Source organism: Blennius ocellaris, assembly GCF_963422515.1.
Source record: "Blennius ocellaris genome assembly, chromosome: 15".
Lineage (NCBI taxonomy): Eukaryota > Metazoa > Chordata > Actinopteri > Blenniiformes > Blenniidae > Blennius > Blennius ocellaris.
This window is the reverse complement of record NC_137664.1, coordinates 22,730,112-22,752,234: the sequence shown is the minus strand read 5'-3', so window position 1 is coordinate 22,752,234 and position 22,123 is coordinate 22,730,112. Positions and strand designations below refer to the sequence as shown.

Here is a 22,123-nt window from a genome sequence, read left to right as displayed (position 1 = left end):
TCCTCATGAGGACATCTGGACTGAAGGATGAATCGTACAGATGTGATGAATGATGTAAGCACAAAGGGTTACTCTTGATACTACGTATTACACTCACAGTCAGAGCAGCATTCATGGGTTTGATCTGATCAGAAATATCCAAAGACAGTCAAAAATATGAAGTCTACAGTGTTATGATCACAGTATGGAGCAACGTAGTGGAAACACACAGATGAGAAACGTCTCCACCCACAGGGAAGATCAACCAAATATATAATACATCTTTGAAGATCATATTACAGCTGGAAAGTTTCCTCATTTAAGAATTCTTCTGGAGGTGGAGACATTTCTGTGACTCACTGGTGAACGTTCCAGGTATGGCTTAACTACACTAAATATCAACACAACACTCTGGTTTCCATCCATACCATAGCTCCACCTCCACCATGGACCACTCCATCCATACCATAGCTCCACCTCCACCATGGACCACTCCATCCATACCATAGCTCCACCTCCACCATGGACCACTCCATCCACACCATAACTCCACCTCCACCATGGACCACTCTATCCACACCATAACTCCACCTCCACCATGGACCACTCTATCCACACCATAACTCCACCTCCACCATGGACCACTCCATCCACACCATAACTCCACCTCCACCATGGACCACTCTATCCACACCATAACTCCACCTCCACCATGGACCACTCCATCCACACCATAACCCCACCTCCACCATGGACCACTCCATACCATAACCCCACCTCCACCATGGACCACTCCATACCATAACCCCACCTCCACCATGGACCACTCCATCCACACCATACCATAACCCCACCTCCACCATGGACCACTCCATCCATACCATAACCCCACCTCCACCATGGACCACTCCATACCATAACCCCACCTCCACCATGGACCACTCCATACCATAACCCCACCTCCACCATGGACCACTCCATACCATAACCCCACCTCCACCATGGACCACTCCATACCATAACCCCACCTCCACCATGGACCACTCCATCCACACCATACCATAACCCCACCTCCACCATGGACCACTCCATCCATACCATAACCCCACCTCCACCATGGACCACTCCATCCATACCATAACCCCACCTCCACCATGGACCACTCCATCCATACCATAACCCCACCTCCACCATGGACCACTCCATCCATACCATAACCCCACCTCCACCATGGACCACTCCATCCATACCATAACCCCACCTCCACCATGGACCACTCCATCCATACCATAACCCCACCTCCACCATGGACCACTCCATCCATACCATAACCCCACCTCCACCATGGACCACTCCATCCACACCATAACCCCACCTCCACCATGGACCACTCTATCCATACCATAACTCCACCTCCACCATGGACCACTCCATCCACACCATAACCCCACCTCCACCATGGACCACTCCATCCACTCCATACCATAACCCCACCTCCACCATGGACCACTCCATCCACTCCATACCATAACCCCACCTCCACCATGGACCACTCCATCCACTCCATACCATAACCCCACCTCCACCATGGACCACTCCATCCACTCCATACCATAACCCCACCTCCACCATGGACCACTCCATCCACACCATACCATAACTCCACCTCCACCATGGACCACTCCATCCACTCCATACCATAACTCCACCTCCACCATGGACCACTCCATCCACTCCATACCATGACCCCACCTCCACCATGGACCACTCCATCCACAACGTTGTCACCCTTTTCAACTGAGTGGTCACAAAAATCCAAATCTTGACCAATCAGATCATCAAAAAGTTCAAGATGTCTTCCCTCCACTCAGTTTAAGGCTCTACAAGGTTCATTAGGAGACTGGCAGTGGAAACTCAACTGTGAGAATGAAAGAAACCTCCAACATAATGATGACACCAACAATATTCAATGAAAAGTTGAAGTATATTTAAACAAATATGCACATGTGAAGAAAAAAACTAGAACATGAACAAGCAATAATATATATTCATCTGATTCAACCTCTGTTATGATTCAATATCAGTTCAATTGTCAATGTTGAATCCTCTGATTCATCAGTTTTTTGTGGTATCAAGCTTGACTCAAAAAATACAAAAACGAAAAAAAGAAAATTGCAAATTGCAAGAAAACTAAAATCGTTTGAGATCTCAGCAAGAAGAAAAAAATCAGGAATCCTCCAAATGAGTTGGATAATCCATTTCCTACCACCCTCCTTGCAAGCAGGTGGCCTTTGGTTGAGAAACATCCATCATGGGCATCTCAGGTGGCCTCAGATGACACGCTCAGTTCTTTATCCAGGTTTGTCCACACACACACACACACACACACACACACACACACACACACACACACACACACACACACACACACACACACACACACACACACACACACACACACACACACACACACACACACACACACACACACACACACACACACACACACACACACACACACACGCACACACAAAACAGCCTGCACACAATTGTGCAGAGCAATTACTTCAGTTGTCAAATAAGTACAAGTTCCATCTAAATGCATCTTATAATGTTCATATCCAGGTAGTTCTTACTGCTAATAACCAATAAATTCCCTTTCAGACATATCTTAGTGACTGCCTGTGGAAAAGCTATCTGCATATTGTGAACTTCTTGACGGGTCCACATCAATACACAGTGCATATAGTGCATAAGATTAAATCACACATGCTAATGTCTTAGCTTAGCATCTACAGGTGTGTGCGAGCATGCTTCCCACAAAGCTAACAGCTAAATATCAGTGGCAGCTTCGCAAACACATTTTCCAACAAAAAAAACCAAACATATCCTGACTGGTTTTAGAACTCAAAAATCACATTTCACATTGTACAAGACTCACCAGGATATTCTTTAACGAAAAACAATTATCTTCATGCCGAAACATCCAACATTATCTTCAGCTGCCCTGTAAATCTTCAACTTCACCATAAAAAAATGATCCATTTTCTGCTGCTTATCCGGAGGCAGCAGTCTGAGCAGGGATGCCCAGACTTCCCTCGCTCCAGACACTTCCTCCAGCTCTTCTGGTGGCACCACTCCATCCATAATGAATTATATCTAGTAAAAATATACCAATCTAAAAAATAAAACAACACCTTTGACAGTAAAATAACCCTGGGTTACATTGACATCAGCAAACCACTCACCCACACCCCGTCACACACACTGTCTGCCATCTGCCCTGAACAGTGAAAACTGGGATTCATCATGAAGAGATCACCTCTCCAACGTGCCAGACACCATCTAATGTGAGCATTTGCCCAATCAAGTCGGTTACGACGACGAGCTGCAGTCAGGTGGAGACCCTGTTGAGGACAAGCATGCAGATTAGCTTAATTAGCAAACTGATTGTTGCAGCAGCTGTCTGGGTGGCTGGTCTCAGACCATCATGGAGGTGGACATGCTGGATGGCTGGTCTCAGACCATCATGGAGGTGGACATGCTGGGTGGCTGGTCTCAGACCATCATGGAGGTGGACATGCTGGGTGGCTGGTCTCAGACCATCATGGAGGTAGACATGCTGGGTGGCTGGTCTCAGACCATCATGGAGGTGGACATGCTGGGTGGCTGGTCTCAGACCATCATGGAGGTGGACATGCTGGATGGCTGGTCTCAGACCATCATGGAGGTGGACATGCTGGATGGCTGGTCTCAGACCATCATGGAGGTGGACATGCTGGGTGGCTGGTCTCAGACCATCATGGAGGTGGACATGCTGGAGGTGGAGGTCCTGGGCTGGTGTCGTTACACCTGGTCTGCGGTTGTGAGGCCGGTTGGATGTACTGCCAAATTCTCTGAGACGCTTATGGTAGAGAAATGAACATTCAGTTCACGGGCAGCAGCTCTGGTGGACATTCCTGCAGGCAGCAGGCCAATTGAACGCTCCCTCCCTTTTGGGATTTTAATGGCTAACCGCTTCCGAATAAATCCCAGGAAAACTATGAAAAAATGTCCCATGGAGGATATCAAAAGGAGATCAGCATATGTTGCCATGGAGACGCACTGGAGGGCTGCAGCTGCTGTTAGCCATCTGCTAGCACACTGCTAACTCAGCTCTCTGCCCACCTTCACCAATGTCAGCCTATCACATGACCTTACCACTGCACAGTGGCGTTGGTGAAGGTATGCGTTCTTCTGAGTGCCCGTTCCAGTTCCTCTTGCAATGTGAGACCATGCAGCAACTGTGGGTCAGTATACCACATGACATCATGCTGTTACACAGACACACGGAACCAAAGTAGAGCTCTTTATGAACACAGTGAATCATTTTGTCTGAACAGCACCAACAAAATTCCCAAAAGAAAAATCAAGCCTACTTAGTGGACATTAAGTGGAGGCACCATCATGCTGTAAGGCTGCTGTGATGCCTCTGGACCTGGAAGCAGTGAATGTAAATCACTGAATCCGAAGGTGACGGGGATGTTTATGTATGAGTCCTGACATTAATCACTGCAAACAGTGTGAGAGAGGAACAGTGGAGCAGTGGTTCGTCAGACGGTCTGGGTTCAAATACCAGCTGGGGCCTTTCTGTATGGAGTTTACTTGTGTGTGTGTGCATGTGTGTATGGTTGACTATAATATGAAAAAATTGTACAAGTAACGGAGGTCCGTTAATTATCTAATAGAGGCAGGTGGATTGCAAATGACTGGATCTCTCATAGAGATCTCTGGCCCACATAACATACCTGGGCAGTGACGTATTTAGGTGAGTCGCAGTTTATCTGTGAATCATGTGTGTATGGTATTTTTGAGAAATACTTCCCGTAGAGGATTAGGAGTCAGTGAAAGCTCTGACAGGGAACAAAGGGGCTTTGTGGTTTTACTTTGATGGGGATATTTTTCTCACTCATGTCGGTATGATGACACTTTGATGCCCTCGGACTGTCTCACATGAGAGTTTGTGGTTCAAGGTCTGCACCATTAACGGCTACAAAAGAACAACAAAACAGTGTCATCAAAAATATGAATGACTGCACAGCTTTGTAGGGACAGTATACTGTCCAACACGTAAATAAAGAAATGGAATATGTGTATTTCTAACTATATTTATATGTATGTTTCAAAGAAGTACCTTTATCAGATGAGTGTCCCTGACTTTGACTGCCTCGTCCTCACAACACTGCTGTGGTTCCAGTTCATCATGCAGATGGTGGGTTGTGTTGGTGCAGTGCATCAGTGTGTCCTTGACAAGCACTCCAGAGAAACGCCGTCACATCAGCAGGCAGACTGTGCTGCAACAAAAACCCTCGCTCTGCCCAAACGCTCTCACAGCAGAGAGGTGGAGCAGCCTCCGAGAAGGCCTCCAGCGCCATGTGGAGGCTTTTAGTCCGATGTTTCTGAGCAGAGGAATCTGCATTCCCCTCTGCACTCACCCAGCAGTGGTGGACAAAAGCAGCGGCTCGGCCTGAAGGCCGTCAGCCGACCGGCGGGGTGCATCAGGACGCCAGGCGACTGACAAACAAATGTCCGTTTCAGGCTGCTGACTGATGCACACGGAGCTCGGCTCCTGTTTCTGATGTAAACACTGACTGCAGGGGGAGATCTCAGGAAGTCATGCTTCACTAGAAAGTCTTAAATGTGAGTTGTGTTTTAAGTTAATGAAACAATAACAGTGCTATATAACCAACTCTCATGTTTTAACTCCATCCATTCATCTGTCTTCTATATCACATCTATATCACGTTCTATGTCACTGGTCCATCAAAGGGAGACATTTGAGGGCCCACAATGCTGACTCATCTTTTAATGTGCTATTTTGTTCAATCGATCTATCTATCTATCTATCTATCTATCTATCTATCTATCTATCTATCTATCTATCTATCTATCTATCTATCTATCTATCTATCTATCTATCTATCTATCTATCTATCTATCTATCTATCTATCTATCTATCTATCTATCTATCTATCTATCTATCTATCTATCTATTCCTCTAGGTAGATAGCTAGCTAGCTAGCTAGCTAGCTAGATAAATAGATAGATAGATCTGCATGCTGAGAGAGATTCTGCATTCAGTTTGTCTCTATTGTCATCACTGTAACATTGTGACAATCCAGTCTCACTCCAAATTGTGTAACACTTACATTTCTCCACACCTGAAAAACATAGTAATTAAAAAAAAAAAAAAAAAATGCACAAAACAGCTGTGACATTGTAACATGGTGGACTTCCCTTCTATGTTCAGTGGAAACCGAGAATTGCTCACGCACCGTCATCAGTGACGTTTCTCCACGCTGAATGCCAAGCATTGCGGGAACTCAAGGAAAACCACGCAGAGGCGAGGCGACAGCTTAGATTGAATCCAATCCAGACTGAGTTATGAGAGGTCCTACATGCTGCAGCGCTACCATACGATAACCAAAGGAATGGGCTTCTATCGTAGGCGAGAAAAGCTCTCGCCTCGTCTCGGCGGCCAATGGCATGGCAGCGGCAATAAAGAGTTTTCCTGCACACAACATTGATATGCCCACTGTATAACTGTATAAAACTATACAGGGCTTTTAACAGGAGCATATAGCATACATATATACTGTAGCACAAGTAGCATACCCTTTAATGGACGATTGTTGTCCGATCCACTTGAAACATGTCCAGGTCCTGCACCCGTCCATCTGTCAACAGAACCTGTGTCTGAAGTTGTGGAACACTTTATGTGTCTGCTTACATTTAAAAGCGAATAATTATAAATGTGTTGCTGCTCAGAGTTTGGCAGCAGCTTAACATCTGCTGAGCAGTCTGAGTGCTCATAAGGATCCAGTCCCTCTCCTCTAATTGTTTCATCATGTCTTCCCTTTGCATTCCTATTGAGCTTTCTTTAGCTTGGTTGGTTCAATTAATATATTAACATACATGATAAATATTGTTTTGACTATATTTCCCATAATGGTTATGGTTAATGTAATTTATTTCCATGATTTATTTTTTTCTATTCGGTTGTGTGTCGTCATACTGCTGCAACAATTAGCAATTTCCACCAGAAATAGAAGCGATGTCCGCTATGTTTATTCTTCTTGTCGGGGGCACCGACAGATGAAACCCACCCATGTGGCATTTTCAGAGCCATTTGGTGCAAATTTGTGAAATGATTGCATTTTCAGTTATGTGAGTGGAAGAAGCTATCCAACATAGAAGAGAGCGACGTGACAGATGATCACAAGGTCAGAAAATATTGTATATTAAAATTCATATATAAAAGATGGGGAGGCCAGCTGAAGGAATCTCTCTCAGCGCTCTTTTACACCTACATCTGTGTGTGTGTGTCAGAAATTGTCTCAAATTTAACCTGACAATAATGACCACTCCAGAAAAATTGAGGCTTATAACAGAGATTTAAATCCCAAATTCACCACTGTAATGTCGTTAAAACGACGTGAGCAACAGAGATACAGGGTGTGTTAGTTTTATCTGACACTGAGAGTGACGAGTTAAGGATTCATACTCGGTCCGGCCCTGAATGGAGGGCCCTCCATGTTATGCAGTTCTTGTACACTAATCGATGCCGTCTCTGCTCAGCTGTATAATCGCTGCCCTCGTCTCATTCATCCTGAGGCTGCTGCTGCTCAGAGCTGAAAATATGCAGCGTAATGCTGAGAATGGAAAAAGTGGCAGCGCATGCGCGCGCGTGCACACGCGTGCACACACACACACACACACACACACACACACAATAGTAGATGTATGGTTAGCCGACAAAACACGTGATCCGCACCTTAATGAGCAGATGCAGAGAATTAATATCTGTGACGTGGAAAACCTACTGTTGCATCGTGGCCAAAATAACTTTGCACATCTCAAACTTTAGTTTCATCTTTACTGAGCTTCGTGCACAAGGTACAAGTACATTTCTTATGTACAGCTTCTTCTGCGTTTCTCGCTGCGTACTTAGCTTTCAGTCGGTAACATTAGGCGAGTTCACCCTCTACTGGCTAAACCTTATAAACATGTTGACAATATAGTAACAGCCTTAGTATTCAGTAGACCACATCTCCACCACCTTTAAGCAAAAAGCCATCTACGGTACTATAAACAACAAGTGTATGACAACACACTCACAATAACAAACTGAAAATGACTTTGGCAAAACAAAGCAATATTCTTTAACTGTAAAGTATGGTACTTTAATAAACAATCTTCAAGGTGGACAGGTGCTCGTCTCTCTCTTGTTGAACGTCTCGCCTCTGGCTCACAAGTTAAGACATTTTCAGTCTGACCATCAGGGCAGGTGGAATCTGTGACACTTCCTCTGCACTAGAATAGAACTCTGCTGTTAAACATTTGTGGTTTGTGCATCTCAGGTAATGTAACAACCTTGGGAGTAGTAATATTAATGGTGTGGTGGGAAGCTCAGTTGTAGCTACAGCTGCCCTGGGGCGTGCTGACTGGGGCGTGGCTGCTATGGCCCCTCCCACCACCACCACCACCATCATCACCATGCTCCATTCAGAACCATCCATACAAGGCAATGTAGAGAAAGTGTGTTTCTCAAGGGCACAATGACAATGACTTGCACAGAGCGGGATTTGAACCTCCAACCCTCTGGAAACGACGCTAAGCTTCTCTCTTTCTCGACATTTAACAAGAGATCTGGCAATCTTGATGTTGTCCTGGTGAATCTTGGACGACACCAGGAATCCATCTTGGTCCATAGGACCAGTTCCAGATGAGAACATCATCTCCAGATGTGAATCCTCTCTGTTTCCTGCATGTTATCATTTCTGTTTCAGTTGCTTTCGTTGCACTTTGATTTTTTTCGTCCGGAACCACCAAATCCACCCTGGTCTGTGTGACATCACGACTTCTGCAGGTGACAAGCCTGTTGTGGCTTGAGGTGTGATCCTGGAGCCAAACGAGAATCTCGGCTGTATCATGTACTTGTGACAAGACGGCATCTTTTGCAGTCCAGCTTTTTATCTGATTTGCATTTATCAATGCTTGCTCCAACATGTCCATCGTCAGTCCTGCTCAGTCCTCTCCACTTTCCTTCATTTGACCGGGACTGGTCGTCTGCTCAAGTCATCTGCATCCAGGGGATGTTTGCTGGGTTTGTAGAATGTTGTTCTTATACGCACTGGCTGTCACAGCCCACCTTTGCCCTCTCAGTGGTCCCATGTAGGGAATAGGCTTCTTTTCATTGAACAAATAGGTCAGTGGCTTGTGTAAATAGCGAAGGTGCATCCTTACAAATATTTGTGAAACTTTTCAATTCCAAATATGACTGCAAGTCCTTTGTCCAACTGTGAGTATCTCGTCTCAGAGGTTGCAAAGGACGCGACGCAAATCCAGTCGGTCTCTCACTTCCATCTTCCATGACGTGTGACAATACTGCACCTATTCCAAAAGGTGAAGCATCACGTGACAACACCAACTCGGAGTAGCTTGGATTCTGGGGGTCATGTGTGTTTTTATTTGCCGTTTCTGCCACAACTGCTCTAAATCTGCTCCTGCCAGGAGTCGTCTTTGAATACGATCGTCATTCATTCCACAAAAGATCCTGCTTCTCAACTTCTGCTCCAACGTGTTGCCATAATTACAGTCCTGTGCTCGCCTGCGCAGCGCCGCTACTCCATCACTGATTCACTTGGCTTACGACTTTGGGTCGACGTGGTTTTTCATCAGTGGTGTTTCATCCTCTTCTCTCTTGGTTTATTGGGGCTGAGGAGGTTCTCCATTAAACTGTATGGAGACGCGTCGACCACACTGAGGACAATGGCTCTCTGCTTATCCCTGTCATCAATATCATTGGCCTCATAAAACTTCCATTATCTCACAGTATTCTTCCCAGCTTTTAGCACCAAACCCTGCTAGAGTGCCGCTGCTCTCCCCCTCTTTAGTCTTTTTTGCCCAAAAGCCTTGTCCTTACCCTCCAGTATTCGTCCTCATCGCCAAAAAGATGTTGCATCGTGGCCGAAATAACTTTGCACAACATCACAAACTTTAGTTTCATCTTTATTTAGCCTTGTGCGCAATGTGCAAGCACATTTCTTAAGTACAGTTTGTTCTGCACTTCTCACTGCGTACTTAGTTTTCAGTAGGTAACATTGGGGGAGTTCGCCCTCTACTGGCTAAACCTTATAACATGTTTACAATATAGTAACAGCCTGAGTATTCAGTAGACCACACATTCAAAAAAACAGAATCAAAGCAAAAAAAACCAGCAACTAATGTGGAGCAATTTGATCACATTCATCCTTAAATTAGGAATGACACAGTTCTTTCAAGTGTTTTTGCTGAGTAGCATTTATTTAAAATGTGAATTTTCAGTTGCTTTTGCCTATTTTCTGTTTTCATCATTGTGATTTTAAGGTGTTTATCCTTTGTACATTTTCTAGAGGTTAAAAAGCCATTTTTAGCCTTTTTAGCCATTTTAGCAGGTTTAAATGTTTTTGCCATTTGAGCTGTTTTAGCGGCGTTTGTTCCCCCTACAATTTTAGCTTCTTGCAATTTTAGCTGTTTGTAATATTTTAAAACATGTTTTAAAACATATTTTAGACAATTCTCCCCTTTTCAGTTTCTTAGACTTTTGAATATATTTTTTTGTTGCAATTTCTCATAATTAGCAATTTTGTAGTTTTTTATTCTGTCATGGCTGTGCTGTGCTGTGCAGTGCCGTGCGTGCAGTGCTGTGCAGTGCAGTGTTGTGCAGTGCAGTGCAGTGCAGTGCTGTGCTGTGCTGTGCTGTGCTGTGCTGTGCTGTGCTGTGCTGTGCAGTGCAGGGCTGTGCTGTGCAGTGCAGTGCAGTGCAGTGCAGTGCAGTACTGTGCTGTGCAGTGCTGTGCTGTGCTGTGCTGGTACCTGAGGACAATCCCAGACTGGCCTGTGTTGGACCAGTGATGACTGGGTATGTGTCCATGATGCCTTATGGCTGGTGTTTGACCGATAGGCTATAGAACAATAATTGATCTATCATTAGAGTCCACTTCCTGTTTCCGGCAGCACGGTGAATGTTTAATGTGTAAAGTCATGAAGAACTAAAGCTGCAAGCAGAGTTGATCACATCCTTGATGACCCACACATGTTGGGACGTGGTGCATGTTGAGGTTTGATGCATGTCTGAGTGTGATGGAGATGTTTGGCTACCAAGAATACATCAAGAGTCCAACATGGCAAATTCCTGATATCACAAGTTGGCTGTATGATTGTGAATGTACATCAGCATTAGGATGTGACCAGGGCAGGACATGATGAAACATGTTAGTTGTTAGTTGAGGCAGATTGCAGCATTTACAGTTCATGTCAAAACTATGTCCCCCAATGAAATTTCATATTTTTGTTAAATGATTCTCAAATGCTGTTAAACAGTTCAATGGAGTTTTAAAACAGCTTTTCCAAGCATCCTAGCTTTTTTTTTTAGATTCCTACATTGTTTTAAAAACTAAAAAGCAGTGTAACCTGATTCAGCCAAACGCTGCAGCTTTCAACTTACAACTTCCTGTTATTACCAACACATTTTTCCTGGTGACTTCGTAGCTTACTAATAGTAATGAAACATGGCGCGCTTTTTTAAAAAGCTACAAAATGATTGAAGCTTTGGCTCTGAACCACAACAAACAACGTGACATTTTATTCTGACATCTCGTGATGAGTGATGGTTATTGTCTATTTGGTGTTTTTTAAATCTGATCTCTGACTCCAGGTTCTCTCTATGACGTGTTTATTAATAGAATGAAATCCATTGAAGAGAATGTTTCTTCCAGTGGAGGTTTTGGTGTCTGGCAGCAGGAGTCACTGTCTTTCTGTTTGAGGCCCAAATAAAAACTTAGTGTGTTTTGCTTCCTGCTGCAGTCGAGGCTCCAGCAGTGACATTCTGCTGTTCAACTTTCTTTTCAGTGGTGACTTTAAGTGGCAGCTTGTAAACCTTTCATCTTCATCACTCTGGATAAATATCTTGTTTTGTGTCGCATCATATTGTTTTAAATAGCGGAGCTTTTACTGTATTGAGTGAATATTACGTGCATGGTGAGGTGTGTGTATGTTGTCGGTGTTACAGGAGAAAATAAACTAGAGATCGTTAAACTCCCCAGAACCGTCACTGAAAGATCAAGCTCCCCTGAAGCACCTGCTAAAAACCATATCTGGTGCCGCCACTGGGTCACAGCCATTGGTTGGTGGAATTGATTCTGAGCCTGTGTTGTGGTTTTCAGTTTGAGTTTTTAATGTCGTGGTAATATCAGTTTGAAGATCACCATTATCATAATGTCTTCTTCTTTTAAAGTACATATTTCATGATTGTTTGCATGGTTTGAATATAGTGGATATAGTACTTTAGAGAGCATTTAAATGGTCCGTTGTTTTTCAAATATTTATGAAGACCTGCACAACATGTACACTTAAATACACTTAGAAATATGTTACCATCAAGTCTGTTGAAAAATGATGTTTTCCTGGTTTTTAAAAGCTAATTAAGATATTTTAATCACCACCTTTCAGGTATTTGTTCCTCTCTTCAGTGGTGGATTTTGATATGGGCGGAGTGGGTAAGTCCCCTGGGCCCATACAGCCAATGCAGCAGCCACACATTATGTCCTACAGCAAAAATCAGTGTTGGGTCCTACATTTCAGACCCAGACCTTCACTGCTGGTCTGAGTCAATCCACCCCTCAAGAACTTTTTAATGGCTACAAAACCCATGTTGCCATGCAGAAATGCAGTATAAAAAGCCTCTACATCACAGATAGATACTTGTGTAGCCAGAATAAATACCTTTAGAATGAAAGAAATTCAAGTTGCTCTTCTCCTGCTGCAGCTGCATTAGAAAAGCAGCTGTTTTTCCAGAAACTTCTGGGGGTCAAGGAGGGAGACAAACGTCAGCTTTTCCTGGTCTTGAAAATAATGTAGTGTTTAATGTGTTTTATTAACTTTTGGACAGAGATATAGAAACAACAACTACAATTTTTCAGAATTATATATGAAAAGACAAAGACAAAAAACTCCACCCCACACAAACAACAAACTCCTTGCCCCTACTGTCACTTATACCAAAAACAACCTGTAAAACACAAATATTATAGACGTTCAGTGAGTCGTACAGCCAGAATACTGAGTAAAGAATCACTCCTGCACCTTTGTAGATGGATTGTTAAAAAAAAGTCAGAAAAGGCCCCCACACCTGATAGAACTTCTTTTCAGAACCCCTCAACACAAATCTAATTTTCTCCAATTTTAAATAATACAATACGTCTCTCACCCAATGTAAAACGGTAGACGGGGCAGCATCTTTCCATTTCAAGAGGATCAAGCGGCGTGCCAACAGAGTTGAAAAAGCAATGAGCTCCCGACCCCCGACAGGTAGTCCTAACCCCTGACCCTTCACCAGTGACCCCGGAGAGGAGCAGGAGGGGATTCATTGTTACCTTAACACCGCGAACACAAGAAAGTGCTTCACAAATGCCCTCCCAATACTGCTGTATTTTGGGACAAAGCCAAAACATGTGTATTAAAGTGGCTTCCTTGGATTTACACCTGTCACACGTTGGGTCAATTCTTGCCAGTTTAGATTTGGGGATATGAGCTAAGTGTACCACTATAAATTGAATGAGAGAGTGTCTCACACACATTGAAGATGCATTAATTTTCTTTAAAGATTTAGTCCAGTCTGCTTCACTGATAGCAGCTTCAAGGTCTTGCTCCCAAGCTTCTTTGATGGCAGACATGGAAGGAGACCGCAAACCAGAAATCAAGCGCAACATTAGAGAGATGGCTTTTTTCTTTGTTGGGTTGAATGATGTCACCTCGTCAATAACGTTATCGGGTGGCTTGTCTGGGAACCCTGGGATGGAGGTCAAAACAAAGTGCCTTACTTGCAAGTATCAAAAAAAAATGAGAAGGGAGTAAGTTATATTTAGCAGATAGTTGTTCGAAAGAAGCAAATGAGTTTTCGGTATAAAGATCTTGAAGCATTTTCAGCCCCTGCCTTTGCCATGCATGGAAAGTGGCATCTAGCATTGAAGGTGGGACAAATATGTTTGATGCTATTGGGCTGGAGAGACTCATGCTTTGGAAATCAAAATGTTTTCTAAATTGTAAATAGATTTTAACAGAATTATGAACCACAGGTTTATTAAATGTTATGTTTGCAGGTAATGGATTGATGCACCAATTACAGCTGGTAAGGACAGGGAGCTACAGGAGAGCTTCTCCATCTGCACCCACTTTGGCTCATTATTACCAGAGTGACAATGTGTCCAAAAGGACAAACCACAAAGATTAGCAGCCCAGTAGTAATGTCGAAAATTTGGAAGTGCTAGGCCGCCATCCTGCTTTGACTTCTGCAGGTGTTCTTTACGCAGACGGGGTTTCTTATTGTTCCAAATAAAAGATAACATTACTGAGTCAAGTTTCTTAAAATGAGCAATGGAGATGAACACTGGGAGGCTCTGAAATAAATATAAATATTTTGGTAGCACAGACATTTTGATGACATTTACTCTTCCAACCAACGAGAGTGGAAGGAGTGACCAGTTGGATAAGTCCTGTTGAACTTTGTTTTGCAGAGCATCATAATTATGTTTAAAGAGAGCACAAAAATGTCTTGTTACAATGACCCCAAGATAGACAAAGGTGTCAACAGCTATCTTAAAGGGCACTGCAATATTTTGTAATGCTGCGTTAGTCAGGTTCAGTGGCAATAATTCACTCTTATGTAGATTCAGTTTATACCTTGAGAGTTCTCCAAATCTCACGAGAAGCTCCAGAATGCGGGGAATGGTAGTCTCAGCCTTGGATACAAATAATAACAAATCATCAGCATACAATGATTATTTATGTTCTGTGCCAAATCTTGTAATGCCATGTATAGAATGGCTGTTTCTTATCGCTATGGCTAGAGGCTCAATAGCTAGCACAAAAAGAAGGGGGCTAAGAGGACATCCCTGACGAGTGCCACGATGTAACCTGAACAACTTTGAATAATGGTTCTTTGTTAATACCATTGTAGAAGGACAAGCGTACAACAGTCTAACCCATGATATGAATGTATCACCAAACCCAAACCTACGCAAAGTTTCAAACAAATAGCCCCACTCCACTCTGTCAAATGCCTTCTCTGCATCCATGGAAAGAAGGCATTCAGAGTCAGTCTGGCACGAAGTGTACATGATATTAAACAAGCGACGTACACTGAAAAAGGAGCGCCTGTCTTTCACAAAACCAGTCTGGTCTGATGATATAATATCAGACCAGACCAAAACCATTTCTAGACGACGTGCTAATATTTTCGCCAGAATTTTATAATCACACTTTAAAAGTGAGATTGGCCTGTATGACACACACTCTAAAGGGTTTTTTATCTTTTTTCGGGAGCAGTGTTATACAAGCCTGATTCAAAGTGTCAGGAAGAGCCCCCCTATTTAGAGAGTCTACGCATACTGCAGCAAGAACAGGTGTTAATTGCTTCGAAAAAGCTGCGTAAAACTCACTCGGCAAGCCGTCTGGGCCAGGTGACTTCCGGGGTTGTAAAGATTTGATTGCCTCCTATTGGTGCCTCTAAGGCAGTGACCTGATCTGGTGACAAAGTTGGAATAGGCTGATCTCTGAAGAAGTTAGACAAGGAAGAGGGGTCACAAGAACTATTAGAGCTATAACGATTATGGTTGTAACATTGAAATGCATTATTTATTCCTAGCTGGTCAGTGACAATCTCGCCATCTTGCGATTTCACTCCATTCATTATTTGCTTGGCCATAGCACCTTTCAACTGTCTTGCCAGAACCTCCCCTGCTCTGTCTCCATGTTCATAAAAATTACTCCGGTTTTTCAACAATACATTTTCAATAGTATGTGAAGTAAGTATGTCATACTCCGTATTAAGCTTTAAACGTTCTTTGTACAGATCTGGAGAGGGAGTTTGTGCATTCTTTTTATCTAAATCAGCTATTTGTTTTTCCAACTCTACTTGTTTTGATTTTAAGTCCTTTTTTAAATTTGAAAATAATATAATGGCAAATAATATATTTTCTCCTTTAGTCATTATAGGTTGACAAAACCACTATTAAATCAACACAACTATAGTTTTGTTGGTGCAGCTGCTACAGATGCAGCTAGCTAGCTGGAGAGTGAACTCTCTGAGCAGCCAATCAGAGGGCTTGAAAACACTGATGTCACACTGGGTCTTCCAGAAGGCTCTGAGTCCTCAATATCAAAATGTGATTGGTTGAAGCAGCAGTGTGACCGACACTAGTTTTACACTGCAGACGCCTGCAGAACCGAACGTGAAGGCCTCAGGCAGATTTCTTTACCCGGCAACAGATGATGGCTGAAATGTGATTGGTTAAAAGCTTTAAAGTGGAAGAACGGGTCTGGAAGCAGCGCAGCCGGGGAGAAGCTCTGAGAAGAAGTGCACTGACCATTTGGAATTATTTAAAAAGTATTCTTGGACATAATATAATCAATTATCAGTCTGTGATTCAGATCTTTTTCTTAGGCCTGTAGAAAAAAAAAAGCTGCCATATGTCCACAGAACCTACCTCACTCCACGTCGACGTACATGTTATGAAATTAATAAACGATCCGTCTTGCAGCCTTTGAAATTTGAATTGTCCAGGTACTTTTATTCACATGATGTATGAGTGTCCTCTGGTTGAGCAGTCCTGCACTAATGTGGCCTCTCAACTATCAAACTTAACATCTGTGACCATCCCAGTGACTGTCCCACTTCTACTGCTGAATGATTTATCTGGCCGGGGTCAGTCAGGGGCGGCGAGGCGGTAATAACTTGCTGGTGTCACGGCTGCTAAAAAGTTGGTGGCGTTGCGATGAAAGCCTCCCCACTCTCTGGCCCTCACACACTGGATTATCACTTTCCTCGATGTTGTATTCATGGAGATGTCAACTAGTAGAATGAATGGTGCAAAGGAATCCACCCTGAACAGCTGGTGAGTGGCGGCCAACTCATTAAAGGACTTATACAAGTTATTATACCCTGATCCTGTCCAGCCATTTCTGTTACCTGGACACATGATAGTACGTTCTGAAGATCCCCGCTATACTGCGGTGTATGATAATTGTTCTTGGGTGGGTGGAGGGAAGGTTGCACACCTTGTGTTTGATTTCTTTCTTTCCTGTTTGTTTTTCAGTTGATGTTTTGGTTTATGTTCTTGGTTAATTGGGCGGCTCTTGTGATCTAAGCAGTATTGCAGGTCAGAGATTTTGTTTAATGTTCGCTTGAGAAGGACAATATTGTAAAAATTGAAGGTGTGGTTTAGCTCCTGAAGGGAATTGAGGGAACTGATCCCGTCATTCCAATATATTTAATAATAATATAAGTATATGCAATATGCACTTGTTTTCACAATATGCTGCTGAACCTAAGGTTATTATTATTATAGTGTGTTTGTTTTTTTATTTGTTTTAGGGTTTTTAGTTTGTTTTTGTGTTATGTAAAATACGTTTATTATCTTGTTTAATCGGAGTCAAGTAATAAAAGTAAAAAAATTTGATCACAAAAAAAAAAAAAAAACTAGCACTCATCATCACTTGTAGATATAATCTATCCTGTGATCTTTTCTGATGAATGGCTCTATAAGGCTGCTAAAACCACTGCTATTCCATGTTGTGGAGTTGTACTGAAGAGTGAACATGGTCAGCAGAACAGCTCGTTGTGCTCCTAGCTAGCTGTCACCCAGTCCTAGTGTTGCTAGTTTCCCGCTGTAAAATGCTGCACAAAGTCTTTGTTGGTCTGAGTTTAGCTCCTCCATTTCTGGTGTCGGTCTTTTTCTTCTTCTACTCACAATTGAAAAAGGTCCTGAAGCAGGTCGGCTATCATATCAGGGCTGTTGATGTTAAATTAGCCTCCATCACTCCAGAGAAGCAGATGATAACAGAGTCATCACCACCTGCCCATGAGCCAATCAGTCAAGCTCATTTCAATGACCAAGACCAGCACTAGAAACTCTGCTGGCCCTCGGGTATAAACGTGGTCTCAGACTGAGTCGACTTCAGGGCGAGACTCGGAGATTGTTGAACCCCCTCTCTAGAACCCCCCCTGGTTCACATGAGGGTCCGTGTCAATGAATTCTTTTTTTTTCTATACTTAGAGGAGATGTGCCCTGAAATGAGACAGAATCTCACAAAAAGCACCAGCTATGAAACACCAACTCCAATACGAATGTTGTTTTCACAGCACAGTGTGTGATATTTGTTTGTTTTCATTTTCTTCTTTGTGCAGCCGCCACCAGCAGTTCCACCACAGCGAAGACCTCCAGTCACGTGACGCCCTGCAGTGACAGTCAGAAGAACTTCTGTGTGAATGGAGGAGAGTGCTACATCCTGAAAATCACAGAGGGAAACACCAAGTTTCTCTGCAGGTACAGTCCATCTATCAGCTCATCCAACACTTTGTGGTCCCCGTTGTTCTCTGATGTGTTGATTTCCGTCTTTAAATATTGTATTCTCTGGAAACCTTTGTTTCAAAACTACATTTGAGATTCATTTCATTGATGTTTTTATTTTGGAATGTATGAGTCGTGAAAGTGACTCACTACTGCCACACGATGCATAAAAGTGGTGTTACTTATTTCCAAGGATCATTTGGCTTCTTCATCTTTGTTTTAGAAGAAAGGTGAATATACACATATTTTCACTGAAATGAGAGTAAATATTTGTTTTTGACAAATAATAGTTTTCATCCCATATTCATTTGGAAATGAGCAATCAGAGACTTCTGTCATCTGCCAAAGGTTGACCTGGACTGTGAACTGTTTCTGTTTGTTTTTTAATCACCGCCAAGATTTAACGTAACATTCCATGGCCTGATATCTCTCTGTGGTGAAAAGTGTGGTGACAAAATCCGTACCGAAGATTTGACGTAATCTTGCAAACAGACATACGAGCAAACAAATATACACAAATGATTTTATCATGTCCTTGATGGATGTAAAAAAAAAAAAAAAGACTCAAAGGACAATGGAATCATGATGTTAATAAGCATTAACCCTGTTCCTGGCTGTTTAACTTCCAACAAAGTTGTTGTTTAAAACATGTTTTAAGGGATCTCGATTTAAAGCACAATGAAGAAACTTTTTATATTTATATTTATATATGGATCGGCCTCATCCCTCGCCGCCAACAGGGGGTCTGGCTGCCACGCACCGAGGGCCCACAGCTCCTGTCAGGCACTGAAGACAAACAGTAAATACCCCCAGCAATAGCAAAATGAAAACCAAGGGGAAAAGGAAAGAATCAAATAAAATACAGAAACACTGAACTTATGCAGAGAAAACAAATATAAACAAAAGTCAAGGAGCCAATAATACAAATAGCTAAACAGTGAAAGCACAGAGATAATGACAAAGTAAAACTGAGCTGCTGCACAGTGAATGTGCAGCAGGAATGGAGGTGAAGAATGATAGAACGCAGCTCTACTGCCGTTTATAATGGAAACCTACAAAAGCTTTCATTTACAGTAGTATGTAGTTTGAAGGTTGAAGCATGAAGTGTCACTTCATTTTATATTTCTGTGGACTTAGAAAATATTAATGGAGTGTGTGTCGCGGAGCGCCCCCTGCAGCCACACCCTGCATTGCACAGCAGCTGCATTGCCTCAGCCTACATGAAAGTTAGTTACAATGATGTTTTGATGAAAAGCGTGAAAACAATAGAAAACTGCTTCTAAATTCTATATCTCATGCAGCTGAGAGCACAGCGCCCCAGGTTGATGCACTCTTGAGATTCCCTCATTCCCTTGTATTAACTTCAGGAAGCGACTTGTTATATCGTTCCCGTGTGTTATTCAAATTGTTTCCTTTATAACCTCTCCAGATCTCCGTGTTCGTTGTAGTTTTCAGAAAGCCGGTTCGCGTTTCTTCCACCTTGTCAGTAGTGATAACTCCAGCGGTAACTCCGCCCCCACCTGATGATGCGTCAGGCCCCGGCCTGGTTCCTCTCTGGCCCAACAAAGAAGTGCAGCCAGCGTAGCACCAGGTTAGCTCCTGTTTAGCACCGGCTTTGGCTTTGGAAAGACAAAGAACTGGTGCTAAATCTAGTCCTGGCTCTGAACTAGAACCTGGTTCTTTCCAGTGGAAAAGCTCCATTTGTTGCATCCATATGCAAATGCCCCTGCCTCAGCTCTGACCAGAGCTCGCTGCCTCCCTGTCCACTAGGAATGATGTCATCCCTTCCAGCTGTATGTCCGTGTCTGGGATGTTGTCATGGAGCTACTGTGTATTTCAGTGAAAGCAGAAACACAGCAGTCTTTCCACTCTGCAGTTTTCTCTCAACAAACGGAGCTCATCCAGCTTGTTGTCAAGGGAGTGGACATTGGAGAGTAGGAACAACAGTACTGATGGTCTGGTGGGGGAAACCTTGAGCCTCGCATGGATCCTGGCTCTCTTCCCCCTCCTTTGTTTGTGACGCAACACTTGCGCTTGCTTCTCTTCCGGCATAGTCTTCGATAGAATTCCATACTGGCGTCGTAGATCCTAATCACAACTGATCGCCGCAATTTTGGCAACATTCAGTGTCCTGATGTTCAGTAAAGTCTCTCATCCATATGTTTTTCTGAATGAACATCTATTGTAGGCAAGACACTCAAAATGTTCACTCTTGCTAATGCCTGAAGGGGGGGGGGGTAGCATTCATGTATGCCGCCGTCTTTATCACCACTTTGTCTCCAAGATTCCTGATCCAACCATTAAATGATCAAGCAGTTATTAAGTAAAGAAAGCTGCTAACCACCACACCACCAAGCAATTAGATACAGTAAAGGATCCATTGCAGAACGATTTAACATCTCTTTGGTAGTATTGTCACAACTGAGAGCTAATACACATACATTTAAATGGCTCCTGTTTTCGATATATCATGTTTTCAATTTCGGTTCAATATCAGGCAGCCCATGGCTCTTTACCCTCGTGCAGGGTTCGGCAACTTTCAACACTCAAATTGGACCCGTTTCCCACTGAATACAACACACCGGGAGCCGCACCGAACCACCCCCCCTTCCGCCGTCGCTACTAATCGGACATCAGGGTTTTTAGAACCGTGAGTGTGAGCGGTGTGGCTTTCAATGTTATTCAGGATTATTTAGTGTTAAGTGAATAATTGCCGCTCTCTGTGGCAGTGAGCATGAAGCATCGTTCCTCCACACGTAGTGAGGATCGTCATGCTCAACAAGTCGGCATCTGTCGTAAACCCTCCCGTTATTGTTATATACACATACGCTGCTTTGCGCACACTGATTGTTTTGTTGAGTGGGTTTATTGAAGCGTCAGCGTTCCACAGCACGTTGGTCTTCTGACCAGGTTCAGACGCTCCTCTCAGTAACAGGAGAGGAGGTCCAGCGGGAGATGGACACTAAAGTTTGGATTGAGAACGTTTTCCATTGTCACAGATACAGGAAGCTCAGGGATAAACTGCAGTGGGACCGAGGCTCAAGGAGCCGCAGCAGAGGGACAAAAGAGCCGCGTGCAGCTCAGGAGCCGTGGGTTGGCGACCCCTGGTTTAGTGGGCCCCTGTAGCTTTTAGGAACTGCTCTCAGGAAGACAACCACAGATAGCTTCAAGACAAAAATGGCAGAGGAAAACAAGAGTGTAATTCTGAGGATCCATTTAATGTGATGCTTATTTATCTGTATGTTTGACATGTGACGTGTGAAAAATTGACAAATAATTACAATCAGACTCAGAAGTACAGCTAAAAACAGAGATGATATCAGGACTACATAAGTTTAGTTATTTAATTCCATAATTCCAACATAACCACAGTTTTGGTACCTTCAGAAAATATGTATTTAAAAATGTGTTTTGAAGGATAAATGTGTATTTTGGCAGCTGTTAAGAAGCAAATATGTATTTCAATTCTAATGGGCACACATGAATAAATGTTTTATACCATTTGATTATGAGCCAAACTGCCCAACACATGGATCATAGAGCAAAGTGAATTCAGTCAATTTATTGCCGCCTGTTGTGTTGGTGAGACAGCAGGGGAAGCTGCAGAATCCACTGTGCAGTTTATGCATTGACAAATAAAGAGGTTGAAGGACTGATTCAAATGAAAACCGACACAATCATAGATGACAAAAGCCTTTTCACACCTATAATGTAC

General features: G+C 43.2%; 1 protein-coding gene across 1 annotated transcript in view; it reads left to right on the top strand.

The window, feature by feature from the left end:
• The window catches only part of nrg1 (neuregulin 1), a 62,815-nt gene that overhangs the window by 7,138 nt on the left and 33,554 nt on the right, over positions 1-22,123 (top strand). The window contains 1 exon segment of the mRNA XM_080510305.1: positions 18,246-18,384. Coding sequence (XP_080366431.1) covers positions 18,246-18,384 — 139 coding nt within the window.